The sequence below is a fragment of the Dermacentor albipictus genome, chromosome 6 (assembly GCF_038994185.2).
Source record: "Dermacentor albipictus isolate Rhodes 1998 colony chromosome 6, USDA_Dalb.pri_finalv2, whole genome shotgun sequence".
NCBI lineage: Eukaryota > Metazoa > Arthropoda > Arachnida > Ixodida > Ixodidae > Dermacentor > Dermacentor albipictus.
Genome location: NC_091826.1, coordinates 122,846,987 through 122,872,450, shown reverse-complemented (window position 1 = coordinate 122,872,450; position 25,464 = coordinate 122,846,987). Strand labels below are relative to the sequence as shown.

The 25,464-nt window shown below is 47.4% G+C and overlaps 1 protein-coding gene across 1 annotated transcript in view; it reads right to left on the bottom strand.

Moving 5' to 3' along the window:
• Positions 1-334: 334 nt before the first annotated feature.
• LOC139047113 (uncharacterized) overlaps positions 335-25,464 on the bottom strand; it is a 117,303-nt gene continuing 92,173 nt past the window's right edge. Inside the window, exon 5 of the mRNA XM_070521083.1 lies at positions 335-1,001. Coding sequence (XP_070377184.1) covers positions 758-1,001 — 244 coding nt within the window. The 3' untranslated portion in view covers positions 335-757. The remainder of the gene's footprint in view (positions 1,002-25,464) is intronic.

Here is a 25,464-nt window from a genome sequence, read left to right as displayed (position 1 = left end):
ACCATTTGTGTATAATGTGAAAGAACACTTACGCGGTACGCATTCAGGATCACGACAAAAGCGTAAAGCTGGCTTAGTCAGAAAGAGACTCAAGAAATTAAAGCACAAAATGATACTTTGAAATGTGCCGGACTTAATGACTTCAAAAAGGGCAGGCTGCGTTACAAGCGTACCATTCAGACTATTCGTCAAAGGCAACCGCAAGCTTTCTAAACATTTTGTGCTGCACGACTGCATTATAAACACTGCAACAATCCCGATCGCTGCGTCAGGTAAGCAGTGAAAAATGCGATGCCTGAAATATGCATTTCTATACGGCAAACATTCCATGATGAACGTTGGAATAATAGCACTTTATGTCTCAGGAATCTATAGAATACATAAAGGTGGCGTCGTGCGTATATACCGACGTCTATCTTCTTTTCGCTCAAAAATAGCCCGTACCTGGTGATCCCTGTTCATCGTTCAAGCTAGACGCGTCAGTTTAGAACACGCGTCGCATCACAAGTGAGCAAATATTACCACGTAAGCATCCTGTCATTAAAGAGCAACTGCGCAGTAAAGCAGCTTGGCGGTGATGAATAAGTCAGTTGTCCAACTCCTCGGTTGTACGTCGCCACGTGAGGAATCCGAGCACAAGGATCGTTCACACGGAAGTCGCACGCGCTCAACGGGAGGGACTTGGTTTTCAGCATTTCAGCCGCGACGAACAGACACTGCACGAGAGCAGCAACACCCTGTCGCAACACACGAGCCGCTAATCGTAAGCGCTGGTGCCGCGACTTCGGGATGAGCGCGCCTCCGTGCCAACTGCCCCTTGGATGACGTCAGGTTCTTCTGCGTCCACCGCTGGCGGAGTCGGCGTGCCGGTACTACTATTGCTCCTGCGGTCGCTCGCGCTGTCCCTCCTCGACAACCTGCGTCTCTGCCGACGCCTGCGTCTGGACTCCACGCTGCTTCGCGAAGCAGTCTTCCAGTTGAAATAGGCCTTTGGGTAGAGCCTGCGCGCCGGGCACGAGAGATCGTGGTTAACATATCGCGAACCTTCTTGGTGGATACAAATTGTAGGCTAACGATTCTCTTCATGGCGAGTTTGTTTTCCTTCATCAATAAAGGAACAAGCAGTCGCATAAAAGCTGGTATACAGGTACAGCAGGATGAAGGGGAAACTGCGCACCCTCTGCCTTAGATTTTACAGCAATGCACCACAATTACGTTATTGTAGAGAATGCAACAAATTGCACTTGGACCATCAGAAAAGGAACATGCAACCGAAATTGTGTGGATCCCAATGCGGGAATTGATGTAGGCGAAGCTTTCTATGCTGTTTGCTTTGATAGACGATAATTAGCGGGGACGTTGATGGCGAGTGTTTCGTCTTTGGGCGTTTAGCACAATACTAGAATGGTGAGTTGACGTTAAACGTTACCTTGCGTACGCCACTGCCATTTTTGCGTAGTGCACGGAACACACAGCGGGACGTGTTTTGAGGCGCTGTTGTCCGCCATTATTCATAATCACCGAGAGCGTTAGCACTGCTATTGCCTCACAAGGCACATCAGAATGTGCTAGAAGTGGTAAACCTTAATTGAAATGTGCGTCTGTACGTGCCAAGACCATCATGGTTTTATAAGGCGTGCTATAGTAGAGGACTTTAGAATAATTTTAGCCCCGTGAGGTTGTATAACGTGCACCTAAATCTAAGTGAATAAGTGCACGAGCATTTTTGCATTTCGCCCCCGTCGGAATTCGGCTGCCGCGATCGGGATCAAATGGGCATCACGCCGAGCAATCTCATCGCCGCAAAGCTATGCGACCGCTTCCGTAGTGTCGCCTAGACGCTACCGTGTTTTAATGCGGCTTTGTGTCTGCACGCCATGCCTGAGTTGTCCGCCTGGTCAATTTGCATGGTGTTTATTTTTCAGAAATAGCAGGGACGTATCGTGCCGTACCTTCAACTTAAATTATCAAGTTTGTCGACTCTGATGCTGATTCACTGTCTCGCATCTCCATCGACCCGTCGCCGCAAGACAAAAAAGTCGACGGGAGAATCCCGGGAGAAAAAATTGCAGGACGCTTAAGAGGAAGCTTTAGCTCGGGTGCTCCTATCCTAATACATGTAAAAGGAGAATTCGTTTTTCTCGGCAACTACTGCACCAAATTTCACGAGGTTTATTTCATTTAAAAGAGAAACTTAAAATGTAGTGACGTTTGGTTTCGAATTTTTTAGTTAGGTCGTGCAATTTTTATAAAAACTTGGCAAAAATTGAGCATTTTCAAAAAACGATACTGTCAAGTTTACAACTCTAACTCAAGAACAAAAATAATACCATTCTGTAAATTGCATCTAATACATCTAATAGTACATCTAAAGCAGACAAAATTGATATTACACATTCATAGAAAAAATTTAGTAATATGGAAATAGAACTTTTGCAGAACCCTTGTAACCAACGTAAGAAATTCACGTAAGATGTAAAATGACATATCGAATTTGTTCGCTTTGAATGATCTAATGGATGCCGTTTACAGAACCGCGATATCAGGTCTTGATGCAGAGCTACGAGTTTGTAAACTTCGTACTTCTATTTTTTTTTTCAGTCAAATAGTTGAAAATCTCTTTAACAAAATTCAAGCCCTAAATCGAAACTCCGCTTCGAACAGTCACTATAATTTAACTTTCTCTTTCAAATGCAACAAATTTCATTAAAATCGGTACATATATGGGTTATCTCACAAAAACGTTTTTGCATTTTACATGTATTTGAATAGGCTGCGTCGGAGTTGGGCCCGAGCTAAAGCTTCCTCTTAAGCTTCGCCTTCAAGAGTGGAACGCGATAGCGTTATCGCACCCCGTTCGCACCGCCCACTCATTCGCTCGGCATGCTCTTGACGAGAAGAAGGGGAGAAGCGGGCGAGTGGCGTTCCAGCTGTCGGGGCAGCGCTGTACATAGCGAGGAGGGGGTCTTATGTGTTTTCCGCAAGATGGCTCTGCGTGTGCGCCAAGCGCAGAAATGTATCGGAAACGTACTTCGCTACTCGTTTAACTGCGGCTTCTGTAATTTACATCCTCATAATTACCGATATACACCGCAGTATAACTTTCTACGGCACGTTTCTAAGTTAACGCCGCATTCACAAGAGGCGCTTTTGTCCCGCTTTGAACCATCGAGCTCATGGCTGAATGGTAGCGTCTCCGTCTCACACTCCGGAGACCCTGGCTCGATTGCCACCCAGCCCATCTTGCAAGTTTTTATTTATGAATTGCCCTCTGGGATTTTTCGCTCACGGCCAACGCCGCTGACACCGGCTTTTCTGCGACACGAGCTCCTTAACGCTATCGCGTTATTACACGCAGTCGACTTCACCGAACAGCAACGAGCTGACGCAGAACTAGGAAGACTTGTGGAGTATTTCGAAGGCACTTTTTCCCAACGGTGTTTAGGCGTGGATTGTCACCGTTTTCACTGTAGAACCACGCCCTCATCGAACTTTTCCCGTGTCCCCGCAAACTACCTTCTCGTGGTGCGCTCAGCAGTGTGGCCAGAAATCCTGCATGCCCTGCGTGATGATCAAACAGCCGGGCACCTCGGGTTTTCCCGTACGCTCCCAAGGATACAAGTAGTATTGGCCCCGCCTGACCACCGACGTCGCCCGTTATGTCAAGACATCCGGAGACTGTTGGCGGCGCAAGAGGCCACCAACAAGGCCAGTGGGATCGCTACAGCCAGTCAAGCTTCCTTGTCGATCGTTCCAACAAATCGGGATGGACTTATTGGGCCCTTTCCGACGTCAACACCCGGAAATAAGTTAATTATGGTGACTACCGATTACCTTACGCGCTACGCTGAGCCAAAAGTCCTGCCTAAAGATTGTGAGTCCGAAGTTGCAAATTTCTTCATTGAGAATATCCTGCTACGACATGGTGCCCCGGAAGTGCTTGTCACCGACTGAGAAACGGCTTTTTTACAGCGGAGCTTACGTTGCTGGCGATTCTGGAACACAGCCAGAAAAGACAGAGGGGCACAACTGCCTACCACGCGCAGACGAATGGTCTTACATACAGGTTTAACAAGACCCCCACCAGCACGGTCGCAGTGCATGTCGACGTCGAGCACAAGACCCCATGGGATGCAGTCCTTCCACACGTAATTTTCACTTACGACACGGCGGTGCAAGAAACAACGCAGATCACGCCATTCAAGGAGGTTTACGGCAGAAACCCAACGACGACTCTCGATGCCATGTTGTCGCACTTCACCAACGAAGAGAATCTCGATGTCACCGCCTATCTCCAGCGCACCGAAGAAACCCGACAGTTCGCCTGTCTGCGAATCCAGAACCAACAAAGAACCGGAGAGCGGACCCTACAATCCTCGACGACGCTACGTGGAATACCAGCCTGGTGGTTTCGACCCCGATACGCCGACGAGCAATTCGTGAGAAATTATTACGACGCTATTTCGGACCCTACAAGATCATCCGATGAATTGGTGCACTGGACTATAAGGTCGTGCCAGATGACATTACGTAATCACAGTGGTGCCGCTCGTGGCCTTTTGGCCGACAAAGAAAGACACCAAGGGAAACATAGGGAAAATTACTTGTACTTACTAATTGAATTAAACAAAAAATAAGTTAATGGCAATGAAAGTGGATGAAATAACTACTTGCCGCAGATGGGGAACGATCCCACGTCTTCGCATTACGCGTGTGATGCTCTAACCTGCGGCCATGAGTTGCGATTAATTTATCATTTCATTAATTCAATTAGTAAGTACAAGTAATTTTTCTTATGTTTTCCTTGGTGTCTTTGTTTATTGGCTTCTCATGATATGATTAATAAAAACCGGGCCACTCTGTTAACCCCCTTTCTTCTGGGTCTTTGAAATAGTCCATGTTGTTCATAGTGTTGGAACATTTATGCCCTTCCACCAGGCCTAATGATCCCTGGCACTTTGTTTCTTTGTGATTTTTTTTTGCTACGTGTGCTTTAGTTTCTTTCTCTCGCTATTGTAGCATGCGGACGATGTTTTCTTTATAGGGTGGGGCATTGACACGTGTACAGTCACGGACTGCCTAAGCTGAAACAAAATAACAGCAGACGACAGATACTGGCGGCGCGACCCAGCCGCGAGAACGGAAAGTTGCTCAATAGCGTAGCACACGAAACCGGCTGATTCGCACGGCAGCAGCGAAGGACACTCTCGAACACATTTTATTTAGCTCGTCGGAGCTTTCCGTTCTCACGGCTAGGCCGCACCGCCAGTACCTGTCGTCTGTTTCGTTTCAGCTTAGGCTGTCCATGACTGTACTTATTTATTCTTTTTCCGGAGACTGCATGACTGCATTTCACCCGCTAAAACCTAAAGTTATCGTTCAGCGCAAGACGCGCCTGCAAGATTTGGAACTTACTCTGTTATCATTGATTCTATCTGTTGTGTATGTTATCGCGGAACATGTGCAAGCAGATTGTATGCACGACGCGTATAGCGTACATTTAGGGATATATCCTAGCACCTACGATTACGCTAAAACCTTCCACGACTCATGTATAAAGGCGATGCGCATGACCCGCAGATAAGATTTTCGACGATCACCGGCTGTGTTCGCTGTCATTGTGATCTGTTGAGTGTAACTTATTTTTAGTGCGCCCTATTTTTCTGCGCATAGAATCGCCTTATGAAGAGTACGATCGTAATACAATGTTTTTGCTGCTGTGTTCATCGTCACTACAACGTGACAAATGCTCCCCAAGCACTACCGGATATATACAGGAACAAAGTGAAAGCGGGAGCCAACGTTTCGACAAGTCGACTTGTCTTTTTCAAGGCGACATATGCTTTCCTCGGCAGGGTTCTTCTAAAGGGGAGAGGGGGTAAGGCGGTTGGGCGCGGCAACGAGCGAAGGTGTGCTACCGGCGAGGGTGTGGAATGGAGAATAAAGGAGTGCTGTGCCGAGTCTCGTTTTGCTCATCGTCTTGAATTTCCATCTCCCGCCTTCCCCCTGTTTTTCCTGGATAAAAACAGGTTGGTTTCTGCCGGCAAAGAAACCGGCGGTGGCTCTTGACCGTATCCAACGTTCAATGTTTGCCTACTTACAGAAGTAGCTGTAGATTTTCTGCTAGAATATTTTAACAGGGTTTGGGAAACAGGAGTAATGCCGAAAGCACGGAAGAAGGCTATAATAGTACCGTTTTTAACAGCCGGGAAACCCAACATACCCTGCAGCTAGCAACAAATCGCTCTCACAGCTGTTTGACAAAATCCTAGGAAAGTATTGCAAGCACGACGTTAACATTTGAAGCAAAAAAATCTTATTTAGATAATCGGCAGTGAAGGTATAACAAAAGTTGTTCAACAACTAATCACTTCATCTGACTAGAACACAAAGTACACAGTGCCTTTCTATGCGAACAACACTACCTCACGATATCCTTTGTCCCATACAGAGCATATACGATCCATTGAGATTTTATACAATGAGTGACTTGGCGGACCTAGGTATTTGTGGCAAAAGGCTCTAGTACCTGGCTGATTTTACGTACAATCAAATATTTCAGGTGCGTCTGGGCACAGTGCTATCACGCATAGTTGTCCAGAAAAACAGTGCGCCTCAGGCACTATTCTAAGCACGACACTGTTCGTGTTAAAAAGTTGCTCGGCAAATAGAATTATACCATCCTCTCATGCAATCTTTATGCTTTGTTGATCTCCCAGTCGCGTACCGCGCGTAGAATATGCTAATTTGTGAACGTCAGATTCAAATCACTTTAAATTATTTGACATACTGAGCAAATGAAAACGACTTCTGTTTAACCATTGAAAAAACTATTTGTGTGTGTGTTTTTTTTTCACAACAGAGGCGCTTACAACTCAACGTTATCCTGAAACTACATGAAACCATATTGCCAGTGAAACAAGAACACTAGGCTTTAGGGGTTTCATTAGAAAAGAAGCGGAATTTTCTTGCGCACATAGTGTGAAGGTCAGATCAGCCAAGGCATTTCTCAAAGTCCTGTCCCGGAAGCACTGGGGCTCTGACCGCAAGTGCGTTCTACATGTCTATCGTTATTTAGTATGTGGTAAAATATATTATGGTTGCATCATTTGTGACTCAACCTAACAGTCGTACCTCAAGGGATTAGATCCAGTTCATAACCAAGGACTACGCCTCGCAAGTGGCACCAACGGGACATCGCCTATTCCCACTTGGTACTCGGGGAGTAACGAGCCCCGTCCTTGGAACATGTCACAACGGAACTCATGCTTACGTACGTTTTCAGTGTTCGGCCATCGCCAGAGCACTCTATATATCCACACCACACGAACAAACCGCATGCCATTTCACCTCTTATACTTGGTACGAGGTAAAATGTGGCCAGTGCAATGTCCCTAATAAAGTTATTTGTGTTGCTAACAGGGCAACCATTAATTACCTCCTCGGGGCGACTTTACACAGTTTCTTGATTTTTCATTACCACACTTGAAGGAGTGGAATACCTTACATGGGCACACAATACAAGAGTTTCGCACCGTACTAGACACGCACAACACTTACGCAATATTTTACACCGACGAGTCATACACACGTCGGTGTAAAATAGACACGTCGTAGACACAATATGTAGACACGTCGGGAACCAGCGTCGTCGAAGGAGCGTGGGAACATACTGTTAGCCCACCACATTTCATCTCTCTTTTCACAGCTGAATGTTATGCTCTGTGGATGGCAGTGCAAAACATTACAACGGGCAAACGGGCAAAAGTAGTCGTTTATACAGGTTGTCAAAGTGAATTAAAGGCTTTTAATTCGAAATTTGAGCAGGAACGCCTCATGGGCCATATTTTAAACATGTAACTGAGCATGTGTTGGTGGGCTAGTTGGTTAAGCATGATTACAAAGACGGCGCCGTGCTGTCTACGTGCTGTCTCGCGCCTACGTGCTGTCTCGTGTTCCCCTTCTTCGTGTGTTGTTTTGTTCGGCGCCGTCTTTGTAATCATTTAAACATGTTACGAGTAAGTCAAGCCCAATCCATCCGCGTCTGCTGGCTCCCAAGCCACGTTAGGATACCAAAATGAAAATATGGATGATAGTGCAGCTAAGGTGACTTCTGAAATTAAAGATATTTGTTACGGACGGTTTTGAAGATTTCGCGAAGCAGAGACCTTCAAATGGCAAAGCGGATGGAATTTGAGAGAAAAAATAAACAAATTACAACTTCATAAATCTGTCCTTGGTGAATGGAAAACATGTTACATTCAAGAACTTTCATCGAAGTCATTTTGTGCCGAGTTCAAATAAAGCACATGCACCTCATGCACAATTGTTTAATGAAAAAGGAATAACAACGAACGTTTGATAATTACCACAATCCATTGACAGAAATGCACATTCTAATCCCATGTTTACATATAGAAGGACAAAGAATGACCTACTTGTGCGATTTATACAAATTACATACCTCTACATCCATCTTTGACTTAGAGTGATTACTCACTTGTGCCCCTAACAGAAGTCCTCAAATTTCTTGACGAAACCGATTTTTTTAAATAGGCTTAAGAGCAATACAACTTTCGGTGCTTCTACCATTGTTTTTCCAACAGCTCGTGGCTGGCGCAGCATGGCGTAAGCCGATATTGCGCCAATAAACCCGATTTAACCAGCTGATAGAAGACCAATAGTGATATATAGCGAAAACGCCTTGATGAAACGGAACAATTTAAACAACCTGAGCAGAAATTATTCTGCGCGCTACTGCAAGCCAGAAATGCTAGGGTGAAACATGTGCATACTTCAACTTTTAATTCACGACGACAATTCAAGGAGGCGAACTCGGGTTTTGTTACAAACGTCTTTGAGAATTCAATTAAAAGTGCGGGTAGACGCACTTCTAAGTTCTACTAACATTCCAACGCTCGCTATGTCGTGTTTTATATTTTGTTCCGTTTTCCTGTATGCGCTTCCATTTGAATAAGGAACATTCATTCATGTATTCCAAAAACTATATTAGAATGTTTTCAGCTTAGAGCTGAGTGGCTTGTGCACCACAAATGTTACACGTATATCAAATTTCTTGGTCCTAATGGTGCTGATGACATATTTTGCTTATCTGGCTACTCCAAATGGACGAAAAAGAACCACCTTTACAAGATTAGAGAACTGGGAGAGCCTAATTACGTCCATAGCTGTAGCAACGCAGTGAATTTCCCAAATACATCCATCATCACGCGCCCTCAGAGTAAACATACCCCCGCACCCATGACGTAGCTGAATCTTACGAAAGCCATACATAACATTTAATAGCAAATTAACCGAAAGCCTAGTTAGGGCAACAAAACCGCAACTGAAATGCAATAGGATTCCTATAACAGTATTTGTAAGGCAATTATGGTATTGATAAGCACGCGCATGTGTGTGCAAGTCCACCGCCCACTTCGCTGCTAAAGACAGTGCTGTTCTGAAGTTTTGGGTGTGTTCTCTCCTTTCCAGTTTGACGCTTTCCGCCTCGTATACGATTTCTTTAGAACATATACGGAATATTAAAAAAAAACGCTTGTGGCAGATAACGTAATTATTGTCTTTGAGCTGGTTTCCTCTAACCGGCGGAAATTCTCTAACCGAGAAATCGACATAGGCGGTCGAATTATTAACGAATATACACTAATTAATCTTTAACTAACTACTTTAAGCCACATATTGCAATTTACACGTTGTACCCTGTGAGTTTGCAAGGCATATGCACTTGGAGCGATTTTTAAGCATGACACCACTTTCGAGACATGAGCTGTCAAACTTGAGGGAAAATGTGCTGTTGTTATACTTGCTTTTTGAAGAAAACGTCGTTTTGTTGATTGCAAAATAAAAGTAGTTGGGACTATAATAAGTTGTCGCCTAATTCCCGAATTATTATTGCGAAAGTGGTGTCGTGAAATTACCTTCCAAGGGCATTTCATTCGAACTCACCGGCTACAATTCGGGAATTGCGAATGTGCATTAAAATAATTAACAGCATTTTTAAGTTGTCAATTATGCATGTTTGGTATTTTTTTGGCAAGTAACGTTGACTTATTTGAATAGTCCAGGCCAATGAGTAGGATTATGCCAGCCACAGGCGATTTTCAAAAATTCTTTACTACCTAAAGAACTAAAGAAACTAAGTAATAAACACCCGATGTATTTGTAACGTGCCTGCATAAAATATTCAGTTGAGAGACAAGTAATTACGTCGTTCTTTCTTTTCGTATCCGCTACATCCTTGGCATTGCTAAATACAGAAACAAACGTGATATGTGTACTTACGTCACCGTTAGGGCACGGCCACACCTTGCTTGTGAACATTTGTGAATTTTATAACTGCTCAGAGCAGGAAGTGCCAATTAGGTATTTATTTGTTCCCTTATAAGCGTCCTTAACCACCCGTAGGGCTTGGTGAAAAAAAAAATTGTCAGCGGATAGCACACGCTGCTGTGAACATTTCAGCCAAATTTTGCAGTCACGCGCAGCTCGCAAGTCGCCATTTTTCCCAAACACTCTTTTCAAAAGAAGCCTTCTCCTCACTCTTTTCGGGCCGATACAGTTCGTCATACAGCGGATTGCCACACGCGGCTGCTGTGCGCGACTCCAAGTAAACGCTCGCCGCCTGGCGGCCACGCCAAGAAACAGCCGATCCAGGTTCGATTGAGGCGAAAGAGGGTCTCGTATCACGGCACGCGCTGAATGACTCGTAGTTCTCGAATCTCCATGATGCCGCCGTGCACAAACCGGAAGATGAAGAAAAATGGAAAAAATGACATTATTCGTGTCATCGCGGTGGAAAGACTGCAGTGTATGGTTTCATAAGCAGACGACTCGCATCGGAGAGCGACTTGGATAAGTAACTTCGCATTGGCAAAAGGTGACGACTCATACTGTACTGATTTGTTCGAAACACTTCACTCGGGACGACTTCCTTCTCCCCGGCGAGTAGAGCATCGCTTTATCTTTATTTATTTTAAATATCTTGGCGTTTCAAAGCACGGAGCGTCTTTGTTCTTTGTGTCGTTCTTTGTTCAGGCAGGCGCTTTAATAAATTATAGTCATGTACGCCTAAGGCTCATTTGGTATTGTTCGTTTATGTTTTGCTGTCCCGGCATTAGTCTTTCCGATGCTTTAAGCAGCAGGAATATTCTCGCTAATGTACTTCTGTCTGCAGGCACGGTAGCAGGAATGATAATTACCTCGGAAAGTGCGAAGTCGATCATGACACATGTTATACCGCCAGGCGACACATCGTTTTCAGAGCATGCTTTAGTTAAAGTGGTGTCAGCAGAAGATGTTTTCTCATTCAACGCGTTGAGTTGCCAGTTTATTCGCTCGCAAGAAATTTGGAAACAAAAACAAACAGCACTCGTTCCAGCTTTGAAGCGTTTCACTAGCGCACAGCGTCGCAAATTTGCTTTCCGACACTGTGCCCACACCTAAAATTGATTACAACTGGTTCAATTCGTTTCCAAGTCGTGCATTTGCACTAATACAAGTGACCTACCCAAAAGAAAACCCTCGCTAAGTTTTGGAAACATGGAAGAAATTCAACGTGGTCCGACGGGTTGTTCTCACGTTTCACTGGGGTTTGAGGAATTCCTACTGGCGGCAGGTGTCTGCTGTGTCTCCAAGCCCGGGCCCTACCTCGAACACTACGTACTGCGTGCACGAACAGGACAATATTATCGCACGTACCAGCTAACTGAAAACGAAAGGTGCACGCCGACTCGCTAACGGAACGCTCATTTGCTTTTACCCAGTACACACTGACCTGGTAAAATTGCAGTTTTTAGCCTCGTTCTGTCAGTGAAGAATACCTGTATTTAACTTCTGAAATCACGACAGACGTTACTGCCTATACATTGTGGGATGGGGTATGCGATATATTGCAACACGAGTCGCAGTGCGGAACTGCCTATGAAGGTCGAAAACAGTCAAATGTCGTACCTGCACCAGTGGAGCAACACCGAAAGCAAGAGACTGCATCTTTCGGAGGCCCGATACGCACAAACGATTCCCTCTTTTTTTTTACTTTTAGCTCGCTTGAAAGGCTTTGTGTTAAAAAAGATATGATGCGGCTCACTGGGTAGGCTGGATGTTTGCGCGCACAGCGCAACTATTTCCCACGTTTCGTCGCTGGAATCATTCAGTAATCCAGAAGTAAGTACATGTTGCCTGCCTAGTCGGTTCATAAAGCTGGGTAGACCATAACGCTGTTGTAGACGACGCCTGTTGTCCGTGTCGCCGATGGCGGAACAGCCCCCGTAATTGGTATGTGTACCGCCCGCGTCTCCTTCACCGATCGCTCAACAATCGTACTATTCAAAGTAATCGCCCACTCTCCCCACGACATCATCCTCGGCTTAGCCTTCCTCTCCGCACATTCTGCTCTCATCGATTGTTCCGCCAGTACTCTCCGCCTTGACCTGCCTGTTCTGGATCCTGCGGAACCACACCCAAGTCGCCTCAGTCCCGTCGACTTCGTTCGCTTGCCACCTTCGGCACTGACCTACGTTGACCTAGTGTCTTCCCCACCAGTCCCCGACGGTCACTACATCGCGGCTCCTATGCAAGACGTCCTCCTTACACACGGGATCACAGTACCTCATACAGTTTTATCTGTTACGGCGAATTGCGTCTGCCTGCCAGTGGTCAACTTTGGCTTGACGACACAAGTGCTGCCACGCGGGATTTCCCTGGCCCAGCTTTGCTCATTCGAGGATCACTCAGTAGCATCCATTGCAGTATACAACACTTCAGCCGTACCCGCCGTGGTTGCTCAGTGGCTACGGTGTTGGGCTGCTGAGCACGAGGTCGCGGGATCGAATCCTGGCCACGGCGGCCGCATTTCGATGGGGGCGAAATGCGGAAACACCCGTGTGCTTATATTTAGGTGCACGTTAAAGAACCCCAGGTGGTCAAAATTTCCGGAGTCCTCCACTACGGCGTGCCTCATAATCAGAAAGTGGTTTTGGCACGTAAAACCACAAATATTATTACACTTCATCGGATACTCCTCTACCATCGCAGTCGGCAAATTGTACCATCGCTGACTTACAGAAAATGATTGCGCTCGACTTGCCGTCCGAGCACGCTCGTGAACTCTACCGCGTTCTGTTTTCCTACCACGATATTGACACGCGTACTTATCTTTATCGGGCGACCAGGTTTCGCCGCCTAACAAATGTTATCGCACAGCGCGGGACACGCCTGCATGCATCCGATGTTTCTGGAAAGTTATCGATGCTTCTATCCGGTTGTATATTGTCGCCGAAGCTTGTGCTATCAGATTTCATCGCGTGACGCCAATGGTGTAGAACTCTGTGGATGGCATGCGGTCCCAACGATTAGTCTGGAACATTCGACGACTGTTGTATAAAAGCCGGCGCGCTTGACCCGCTGATCAGATTTTCGACGATCGCCGACTGTGTTCGCCGCTATCGTTGTGCTATAAGTGTAGCCTCTTTTGTGGGCACAGGTTCGCCCAATAAAATTTAGTTTTGTCGTTCACAGTGGTGCTACTGTGTTCTTCAACGTCACCACTACGTGACAATATTTTTGACTTTAACGACTGTCCTTTGGCCCAAACTACAGCTGTAAAACATCGCATTATTACCGGCGATGCCCCTCCTATTCATCGCCGCCCGTATCGAGTGTCACCGGCTGAGCGTCAAATTATTCATGCAGAAGTTCGCAAAATGCTTGCCAAGAACATTATTGAACCATCATATAGTCCATGGGCGTCACCTGTTGTACTGGTAGTAAATAAAGATCGCTCACGGCGCTTTTGCGTGGACTATCGGCACCTTAACAGGGTTACCAAAAAGGACGTGTATCCCCGATCTCGGATTGATGACGCCCTTGACTGCCTCCACGGTGATCGCTATTTCTCCTCTATTGACGTTCGCTCCGGCTACTGGCACATTGCCGTGGACGATCTCGACCGCGAGAAGACTGCTTTTGTAACACCCGGCGGTCTTTATCAATACAAAGTGATGCCGTTCGGTCTATGTAACGCCCCTGCCACTTTTGAACGCATGATGGACTCCCTTCTTCACGGTTTCAAATGGTCTACGTGCCTGTGCTACTTGGACGACGTTATCATATTCTCCCCAACGTTTGCTACGCACCTCGAGCGCCTCTCAGCAGTCCCGGACGTCTTTCGTCGAGCCGGTCTGCATCTCAACGCATCGAAGTGTCGATTCGGCCGTCGCCAGATTACCGTCCTTGGACGTCTCGTTGACGCGAACGGAGTGCAACCGGACCCAAGCAAGATCCATGCTGTTACGCACTTCCCTGTTCCGAAGTGTGTCAAGGATGTGCGCAGCTTCATCGGCCTTTGTTCGTACTTCCGCCGTTTCGTGAGAAATTTCGCGGCCATAGCACGACCACTAACCGAGCTTTTGAAAAAAGACGCCCCTTTCCAGTGGGGCGATAACGAGGCCTCTGCATTCTCACATCTAATCGACATTCTCACAACGCCTCCCGTTCTGGCCCATTTCAATCCTTCTGCGCCTACGGAAGTCCATACTGATGCCAGCGGTCACGGAATTGGCGCAGTACTGGCACAACGCCAGCGTGGCCACGACCGTGTTATCGCTTACGCCAGCAGGCTCCTCTCACCCGCTGAGCGCAACTATTCCATCACTGAGCGTGAGCGTCTGGCCCTAGTTTGGGCGGTTGCGAAATTCCGCCCATACTTATATGGCCGACCCTTTTCCGTTGTCACAGACCATCACGCGCTTTGCTGGTTATGCTCACTGAAAGATCGTACAGGAAGACTTGGTCGCTGGGCCTTACGCCTCCAAGAATATTCGTATACTGTCACCTATAAATCTGGCCGACTACACAAGGCCGCTGACTGCCTGTCTCGCTACCCGGTTGACGAGCATGACGACGCCGACAGTAGTAGCGCCAACGGCATTTTCTCTGTGTCTGCCTTTGCTCACATCGCCGATGAGCAGTACCGAGACCTATCGCTGCGAGCATTTATCGAGCGTCTGCGCTCTACACCTACCGACGCATCCGTTCGCCGATATGTCCTCCAGGGCGGCATTCTGTATCGAAGGAACTTCCTCCCTGACGGCTCTGAATCTTCTTCTTGTCGTGCCAAAACAGCTACGACAGACTGTGCTCTTTGAGGTGCATGACGCACCCACTGCAGGACATCTTGGCGTAACCCGCACGTACGACCGCGTCCGCCGCTGCTTCTATTGGCCTGGTCTCGCTCGCTCCGTTCGACGCTATGTTGCTGCCTGTGATCCCTGCCAGCGTCGGAAAACACCTCAGATGCTACCTTCCGGTCATCTCCAGCCGATCACCGTCCCTGTAGAACCGTTCTTTCGTGTTGGATTAGACCTGCTCCGTCCCTTTCCCACGTCATCCTCTGGGAACAAATGGGTAGCCGTCGCGACTGATTACGCCACCCGATAAGCTCTCACTCGGGCTCTCCCTACCAGTTGCGCCACTGACGTCGCGGACTTTCTCTTGCGTGATATTATCTTGCTTCATGGCGCCCCGCGACAGCTGCTTACTGACCGTGGTCGAAGCTTCCTCTCGAAAGTTATCGCTGACATTGTGCGTTCCTGCTCCATTCAACACAAACTGACTACCTCATACCATCCTCAAACCAATGGTCTGACAGAGCGGTTAAACCGTACTCTTACCGATATGCTGTCCAAGTACGTTTCCAAAGACCACCACGACTAGGACATTGCCCTTCCTTACGTAACATTTGCGTACAATTCTTCCCGGCACGACACCGCCGGATTTTCTCCATTTTATCGACTGTACGGTCACGAACCTACCTTGCCCCTAGACACGGCACTTCCTCCTGCTGCGATCTCAACAAGCGAGTATGCGCGCGACGCCATCGCCCTCGCCGACCATGCACGCCAGCTTGTCCGCGCTCGACTGACGGCCTCACAAGCCACTCAGCAGTGTCAGTACAACGCCCGCCATCGTGACGTACAGTTTTCGCCTGGTGCGCTCGTGCTCCTGTGGTCGCCCTCCCGTCACGTCGGACTTTCAGGGAAGCTCCTTTCGCGATACACAGGGTCCTACCGCGTGCTGCGCCAGGTGACGCTTGTGACTTACGAAATTGCTCCTGGCACCTCTCCTCTGGCACCTAGTAATGTCGTGCATGTCAGTAGGCTCAAGGCCTCCTACACTGCTTCCGAGTCCGATCTTTAGTCGCTCCGGGACGGCGCTTTTACAGCCGGGGGTAGTGCTACGGAACAATATGTGCGATCACGAAAAGGCGAGCAGTGTGAAGACGACGACGACGACGATTAGAAGCTAGAGCGGGCTGTTGCCTCTTGGCCAAGCGCAGCGTATTTTCTTGTAAAGATACTTGTACATAGCTTTTCGTCTGCGTCTTCCTACGTAACGTATCGATGGCTTTGGCACAAACAAGGAAGAACGGAAGGGAACAAACGGAACAAGAACCCTTGTTCCCTTCCGTCCTTCCTTGTTTCCGCCAAAGCGATCATATTTATGGTCTACTCAGCAAGAATCCTTAAGACCGATCTAAATAAGGCGATCAGCAGCAAGAACCCTTTCGCCTTCCGCGAAACACTTGGATTCGACGCCTCAAGCGAGAAACGTGACCGCAGCAATAAGCGAAGGAGCCGCCGTGAAACTGGATGTCTTAGCCATCTTTCTTTACTTGGACAGTGTAAGCAGCATAAGTAACGGATTCCGGAGTTGCCAATTGCCCATAGCTGAGATCAACGAAGAAGGGCGTTTGGATTAGTGTGCGCTTCTTCCTGCTGTCACTGTGTACGTTTATTGACGCAGTTAAATAAACAGGCTGAAGTAAGCGAAAATTAGAGTTTCGAATGTCGACAGAAATTACGTACTTCCGGAAGTACGACTATTGTAGTCTATAGTGAACTAGAATAGTATATTCTAGTTCTAGAAAAAATTGATGGCCAAGAATACGGCTTGCGGCTTTTACAAGAAATTGATGATCAAGTTATCTTAAGTGTTAAACGGCAATTAACCGCAATGTTTCCCCAGTCGCACCGAGATTACATATGATGAAAATAGGGTCATGTCAAGTGCCATATATGGCAAAGGTTTAACATTCCTGGCTGTATTATGAAAATTATCAATAATTGCTGAACCGCTGTGCTCCCCTATTTTTCACGCGTCAAATAAGGGGCCTGCAATGCGCTTGTATGAACTAAATCAGTCACCTTTACTACATTTGATCAAAATAGGGGCAGGCCGGGCACGGGTGGTGTGTAGGCGAGATTCAAAGACAGTGAGTTAATCAGTCGCTCTGACTAAAATGAACCTACGTACAGCGGCATTGAGACGAATTGGATAGGTGTGGCGCGTCTCATTGCATTCCTATAGCGCATAGCAAACTTCGCTAATGCGCTAGGATTATGAATGTCATTCATTTGACAGGTATTACGAAAATGGGTAATTATATAAGTTGACTCGTTTGAGACATGTACACGCAGGCGTACGTATAACAGCAAAATGACGTTCTCGTGTTGGCCGTCCGTAAGCGAGTAGACTATAGAAAGAATTATAAAATTTTCAAGCCAGTGATTAGCATATTCATGACGCTGGCTCAACGAAATTCTTCCGTGAAATGAGTAGCGTTGTTTACTGATCCCGAATTTTGAAAGTGTCGGCGCGCAGCTCGTAGCAAAATTGATGTGGTACGCATCATTGTTCCCTTACGATTTTCTCAATCAAAAGGCGTGTACGTGTTCGCTGCTAAAAGCACACTAAAGACAGAAGTTATGTTGAGTTTTATTGTTACTTATCCTTCTCCAATATCAAGAAAAGTCATTCTGACCATTGGAGAATTCATAAGCCAGGAAAGACGCAAGTGGAAAATAAATGTGGCGACGCCGGCTTCAGCATCGCGCTCCAGCTGGCCTTCATGTTATGGCTTTCGGTGGCGGCGTCTTCTGAAAACCAGCTATTTCTTTTGCCGCTTCAAGAAGTATATTATGTTCCAAATACAGACCGCACTTATACTCTGAAAACTAAGAGAGTTCCGGGGACTCTCTCTGAGGGAGCATCTGCTTGTCCCATATTTCACTATTTTCGAGAGTAGATCGACCCTCTTTAAGAGGGAGTAGGTGAACTCCTCCCGACAGAGTTTTGTTACTTCACCGCAAGAGTGCTAATACTCTCCCCACAGGGGTAATAGTACTCTCCTAGACCGAGTGCTTCTACTCCTCCAAGCCGAGTGTTTCTACCCCCCCTCCCCCCCAGACCGAGTGCTTGTACTCCTTCAGAACAGAGTAATAGTGTGAAAGCACGATGTATATCCATGGTCACGTTAGAAGGGATTCGCAATACTTACATATGGGGAATATTGGATTCCTTCATAAGCAGCTCCTGCACTTATGCTTGGTACATGGGATGTAATCCGTAGTCACCGAGTTACTCAAATGAAACAATTTCTCTCTTAAAAGGTCAAAATCTTTATTCATCAGTCACAAGACAAACTGAATAATAATTTGAGAAACATTGAAAAACACATAAAATTAGATTACAATGATGCCCATGAACTTTAGAACACATTTGTAATAAAACATAACTATATTTTCAAAAGTTTCATCAGTATTACAGTGTAGAAATATCCTTTAATTTCAATTGGCTTTTTTTTTTTCAAAAATGAAGTATACAATGGAAAGTTAAACATAGAACAAACGTGTACCAACTCACAAAGTATTGACTCTACGATCGAAGAGAAATATACGCCACATTAACGGCCAGAAAACGCATTTCTGGCAGAAAACGCGTGCACTTTAGTGGCAGAGGTTACCAGAGGAGCTGCTAAGCATGGGGCTCGTAATGTAGATAAATTGTGCAAGAAACTTTTTTGTGTGCCATATTCTAAGACACCAGCTCATTTGATAACGTCCTGTACAGCATATGGACGTTCCTGACTGAGAGTACAGTGTATTTAGAAATGTGTTGTATATTCTCATGTGAGGCCGCAGGTCTAGCTAGCTTTGCTTATATTTCACATAAAGTTATTCATGTATTGGCTACACTCCATTGTTTCTAAGTGTGTCTTGTCGCCGTCCTGCAGCAATATCCTGCCCGGTCTCAAAGCGGTACTAGAGTACAGAGGCGTATTATAATTCCTATTCGGTTGGCCTCCTCACGAAAGTAGTTTCCTGGTGCTGTTGGGATTCATCCGTTACACTTTCTCACACATAAATAAAATTAAATTTAAAATATTAGCTAGTGTGCAGCAAATCACTATAAAACTGCAAGGAGCATTGGCATTGAAATCTTGTGGATCAAATTTCTTGTCATATATGGTAGCTTTTCAATCCCATTACGGTAACAATGCTATACTTCTGAGGAGCAGCTTGCATAATTACATGATCAATTATTGTGACTCGTTGAATATGCAAACTAAAGTGTAGCATGGCTTCAGATGTGAACCAAAAATCAGATGCGATGAATATGATGCATCAAAGGCGACATTAGTATAAGTACAGGCAGGGAAGTGCACAAAAAAGACAAAGAAGCAAAACACTAATTAAGAATGGCAACATCCTGTTTCATATAACTTTCCCATGCACGTAGATTTTGCATGCGACTATGCATATACTTGCACAGTGAACCAACTACCTGAAACCAAATTTTTTTTTTTCTACTGAAGTGGTTAAGATGCCCTATAAAGTAAGACAAATTCTCGCGATTCACAGAATCTTTGTCTCAAAACAAGTACTTATGTGTCTGGGAAGATTAATACATCACCTCCTTGTGCACTCTACCTTAAGTCCAGAAAATCACATTGTGCAAAAATTCTTCAATTTGTTTTTGCCTTAAAAAATTATGCCTACAGAAGCCATGAAACTAAGGGGCTTTTGCTTAACCCTATATGTTCACGTCCACCAATTGATGAACAAGTTTTCTACTCAGATGCTCTGTTCTTTGCATTGAACGCATCTCTACCTCCACTAGGATACTTAGTTTTCAGGTAGATTGAGTTACCCTAATCAAAATATAAAATACCTGCCAGAAGCTATCATATGACTATTTCACAGAAGGAGAAACCACAATTTTATATTTTGAAAATAATTTTTAATTCCAAGTGACTCTCCGGCTTCTAAGAAGTAAGGTGCGCACCACGGTGTACACAGTTAAAGGCCTTAATTGCTCCTTGCTTTCGCTTCGGGAGGCACGAACGGTTCTAGTGAACTGGTTTCGTGAGCATGCACGTAAACGATAATGACTTCTTAAACAAAGCATTCTCTTCCTCCAATGTTTCCCCTTTCTGTAACCTAAAAGGAAGCCATACTTCTAAATTTAGGTGTAAAAAATAGATAAATATTGCCACGACCTCGACACAGCTGACAGCCACACGGTGCAATTCGGTGCCACATGCTAGGCATGTTGGGTGGCTCGCAGAAGAAGAGAACGACGAAGGTGCCAGGACAGCGATCAATAAAGAGATCTCCAGCGTCGACCGAAGTCCTTTGTGGCTTTGTCTGTGACAAACTGATGGACGTGCTGGGTACGCGTCTATGTACTCTGACCCCCAGGAACTGGAAGTGGACAACCTACGCAAAAGCCGACGGCTTCAAAGACTGCCTCCGGAATACGGCCTGCAAGATCTGCCGAGGATGTCCACCACAACCGCAAGCCAGACACAGGAGACGTACGGTACGGGACAGCCTCCTGCGTCGCTGGTTCTCCACACCCCACGCTGGCCGCGGCCGTTCCATGGTGAGCCTTTTGAGGACGTGGAAGACTGGCTTGACGACTTTGATCGTGTGGCTGACGTCAATTATGGGGACGAGCAGAAAAAGTTACGGAACGTGTACTTCGCCCTAGAGGACTCTGCCCGAACATGGTTCGCTAACCACGAGCCATCCATTACCACCTGGCAAGAATTTCAGCAGCAGATACGCGATACGTACAGCAGCCCCGCAAGAAAAGAACGAGCAGAGCAAGCCCTTCAGAACAGGGTTCAAAGGCCGAACGAAAGCGTCGCCATGTTCGTCGAGGACATGTCGCGGCTTTTCAAGCGTGCTGACCCTGGCATGACAGAAGCGAAGAAAGTGCGCCTGCTGATGCGTGCAGTGAAAGAACAGCTGTTTGCTGGACTGATGCGAAGGCCTCCAGGTACAGTAGCTGAGTTCGTCAGTGAGGCTACGACAATGGAGCGAGCCCTTCAGCAACGTTCCTCAGCCTACGATCGCCAAATCAGCCTGGGATCAGCGTCTTCTCTCTCGTTGCCCTATGACACCAATGCGCTTCGAGAGCTTGTGCGTAATGTCGTGCGTGAGGAGCTCGATCGACTACAGGGAGCACGATTTCAACCGACCGTAACGTCCCTCACAGATATCGTCCGCGAAGAAGTCCGCCAGGCGGCACAGCCATTCGTGCAAACCAGACCTGAAGCCGCCCCCGTACTGACTTATGCACAAGCAGTGAGGCTACCATCGCAACCCGCCTTCTTCTGAAGAACCGCTGTGCCACTTCCAGGGCCAAGCTTCACGTACAAATATATACGGGTCCACGAGCCCCCGAATCAATACGCGAAAGTCGGACGTGTGGCGCACACCGGACTATCAGCCACTCTGCTTCCACTGTGGCGAAGCGGGCCACTTGTACCGTGCCTGCTACTACCGAAGAATAGGACTCCAGGGCTATCACCCCGGCGCTCGTCGCCCACGTGAGGGAGAGCGCCCGAGAGAAATCCAGCAATATCTGGCCAGTCAACCTTCGTTGCCGTACGCGCAGTTTCCACCGGTTGAACAGTCCCTGCCAACGACCCGATCTCCGTCTCCGCAGAGGCGCCAGTCACGATCACCACCTCCTCGACGATCGGCGTCACCTAGCCGCTACACTACGTTCTCCGCTTCCGTGGGCAACCGGGCCACGAGCCCAAGTCGGGGAAACTAAGAACAGCGACCTCTGGGGGTGGGGCCGCTGTCCAACGCACTTCGAAAGATCCTCCGCTGCGACCCCCCGACGACGGCGTCGACGACGATAACGATGACGACAACGACGACTGCGTACCTTCGACACCTTCCTGCGAAAACCGTGAACCTGTTTCAGCCGACATACTTGTTTCTGTAGATAACCACCCGGTAACCGCTCTTGTCGATACTGGTGCCGATTATTCTGTCATGAGCGGACAACTGGTTACTGCACTTCGCAAGGTGACGACACCATGGCCAGGACTTAAACTCCGTACAGCCGGCGGTCATGTTCTCACGCCGATCGGCAAATGCACTGCGAGGATACAAATTCGTGAGGCCACATTTGTCGGTTCGTTTATTATACTGGCAGAGTGCTCCAGGCAGGTCATACTCGGCATGGACTTTCTTCGGGAGTACGCCGCAATCATCAACCTTCGCGAGTTACTTGTCACTTTTTCCAGCGAACACGCAACTCATTCGGGCGACTACCACCCACAGTCCACGGTGTTACGCGTTTCGGGTGACTGTGCTACTTTACCACCCAGGAGTACTGCGTTGATCACCGTAGAAACAGACGATGATCCTCCCCGTCTCGGAATCGCTGAAGGCAATCTGTCAGTCTTGTTGGCGCGACAGGTTTGCGTAGCCTGCGGCATCTTGCAGCTGTCGTCACGGACTGCTCAGATTTTAGTGACCAATTTCAGTCGTGAATACCAGCACTTCGCCCCACGAACTGCCATTGCCTATTTGGAGCCAGTCAGTGACTTTCCCGCTTGTTTAACTGTAGGACACGCTGATGAAGATTCTAACTGTGACGTACCAGCCAACAACAATATTGATGTGAATTCTAAATTATCAGTTGAACAACAGGCTAGCATTTGGAGCCTTTTACAGTCTTTTGCGGACTGTTTCGCTTCAACATCGAAGGTCAACCAAACGCCTATTGCGAAACACAGAATTATTACAAATCCCAATGACAGACCTGTGCGCCAACGTGCCTACCGTGTTTCTCGTAAAGAGGAAGACGCCATTCGAAATCAAGTCCAACAAATGCTTACCGACGATATCATACAGCCCTCCACCAGTCCATGGGCGTCACCTGTGGTTCTGGTGAAAAAGAAAGACGGCACACTGCGTTTTTGCGTTGACTATCGCAAGCTTTACAACGTTACGAAGAAGGACGTTTATCCCCTTCCCCGCATCGACGACTCTTTGGACCGCCTTCGACATGCTCGATACTTCTCATCGATGGACCTTCGCAGCGGCTACTGGCAAATAGAGGTTGATGAGCGTGACCGTGAGAAAACCGCATTTATTACGCCTGACGGACTCTACGAATTCAAGGTCCTTCCTTTCGGATTGTGCTCTGCGCCTGCTACTTTTCAGCGCATGATGGACACGGTTCTATCAGGTCTCAAGTGGCAGTCATGCCTTGTCTATTTAGATGATATCGTTGTGTTCTCAGAAACTTTTGAGCAGCACATCCAGCGTTTACAAGCAGTTCTTGCCGCAATTCGTACTGCTGGTCTGTCTTTAAAGCCTGAAAAATGCCATTTCGGGTATGACGAACTTAAAATTTTTAGGCCATGTCATCAGCTACGAAGGCATTCGACCAGACCCCGACAAAACCATTGCTGTTGCTTCGTTTCCAACACCTTCGAACAAACACGAACTCCGCCGTTTTCTAGGGCTTTGCGCATATTATCGACGCTTCGTGGCTAACTTTTCACGGATAGCCGAACCTTTGCAACGGTTGACTAAGGATAATGTTCCGTTTGTCTGGGAGCAGGACCAACAAGAAGCCTTCTGTGAACTCCGGAAACGTCTGCGCACACCTCCTGTTCTAGGACACTTTGACGAAGACAGTGACACCGAGTTGCACACGGATGCCAGCAACGTTGGCCTGGGTGCCGTCCTCGTCCAGTGGCAGGATGGAGCCGAACGCGTGATTGCATACGCAAGCCGCACTTTGTCTCCAGCTGAACGGAACTATTCCACTACGGAAAAGGAATGCTTGGCTGTGGTGTGGGCAATTACTAAGTTCCGACCATATTTGTACGGCCGATCGTTTCGAGTTGTGACAGATCACCATTCATTGTGCTGGCTCGCCAATCTGAAGGATCCATCTGGCCGTCTTGCACGCTGGAGTCTTCGCTTGCAAGAATACGATATGACGATAGTATTCAAGTCCGGGCGTATACACACCGACGCCGACTGCCTGTCACGTGCTCCACTTCAACCGTCGCCAAACGACTTTGATGAAGAGGACGCATTTCTGTCCATTATCACAGCATCAGACATCAGCAAGCAACAGCGCGATGATTCAGAACTCCGGCCGCTCATCGACTACCTTGAGAACCGTCTACCAGAGCCGCCTCGTATGTTTATGCGCAAGTTATCCTCCTTTTTTCTCCGCGATGGCGTGCTCTACAAATTAGGTTTTCACTCGACCGCAACCGCCTGCCTCCTTGTAGTGCCGTCTTCACTACGTGACGACATCCTGCGGGCCTCTCATGACGAGCCATCTTCGGGCCACTTGGGCTTCGCACGGACGTTTTCACGCATACGCCAAAAGTACTTCTGGCCTAACCTGCGCCGTGACGTAAAGCAATACGTGAAGACATGCCGCGACTGCCAGAGACGCAAGACACCACCTGTGCGTCCTGCTGGACTTCTCCATCCCGTGGATCCTCCGAGGATCCCTTTTCAGCAAGTTGGCATAGATTTGCTTGGACCATTCCCCACGTCGAGGGCTGGTAACCGCTGGATTGCTGTTGCCACAGACTACCTTACACGATACATTGAAACCAGAGCTCTCCCACGAGGCACCGCTAATGATATTGCAACCTTCTTTGTACATGGTATCGTACTCCGCCATGGTGCCCCTCGAGTGGTTATAACCGACCGGGGCACAGCATTTACAGCGAAGCTCACAGAAGATATCATGGTTCTCAGTGGTACAGTTCACCGCAAAGCCACTGCTTACCATCCCCAGACGAATGGGCTCACAGAAAGGCTAAACAAAACGATCGCTGATATGATTTCCATGTATGTTGACGTCGACCACAAGAACTGGGACGACGTTCTCCCATATGTTATGTTTGCATACAATACTGCCGTTCAAGAAACTACCGGCTTCACCCCTTTTCGCTTGGTGCACGGCCGGGAAGCTGTCACAACGTTGGACGCAATGCTTTTACCCACCTACTGCTCTAATGTTGTCACTGATGCTGCCGAATTTGCTCGATGCGCCGAAGAGGCGCGCCAGCTCGCACGAATGCGTATCCGCTACCAACAACAAAATGACGCCGACCGCTACAATCTTCGTCACCGGGACGTCACTTATCAACCCGGTGACAGAGTATGGGTGTGGACACCGATCCGCCAGCGTGGTCGGTCGGAGAAGCTTCTGCGCCGCTACTTTGGACCTTACAGGATCGTTCAACGACTAGGCGACGTCACATACGAAGTGATTCCTGAAGGAGAAGGCACCACGCACCGTCCCCGACGCCCACCCCTG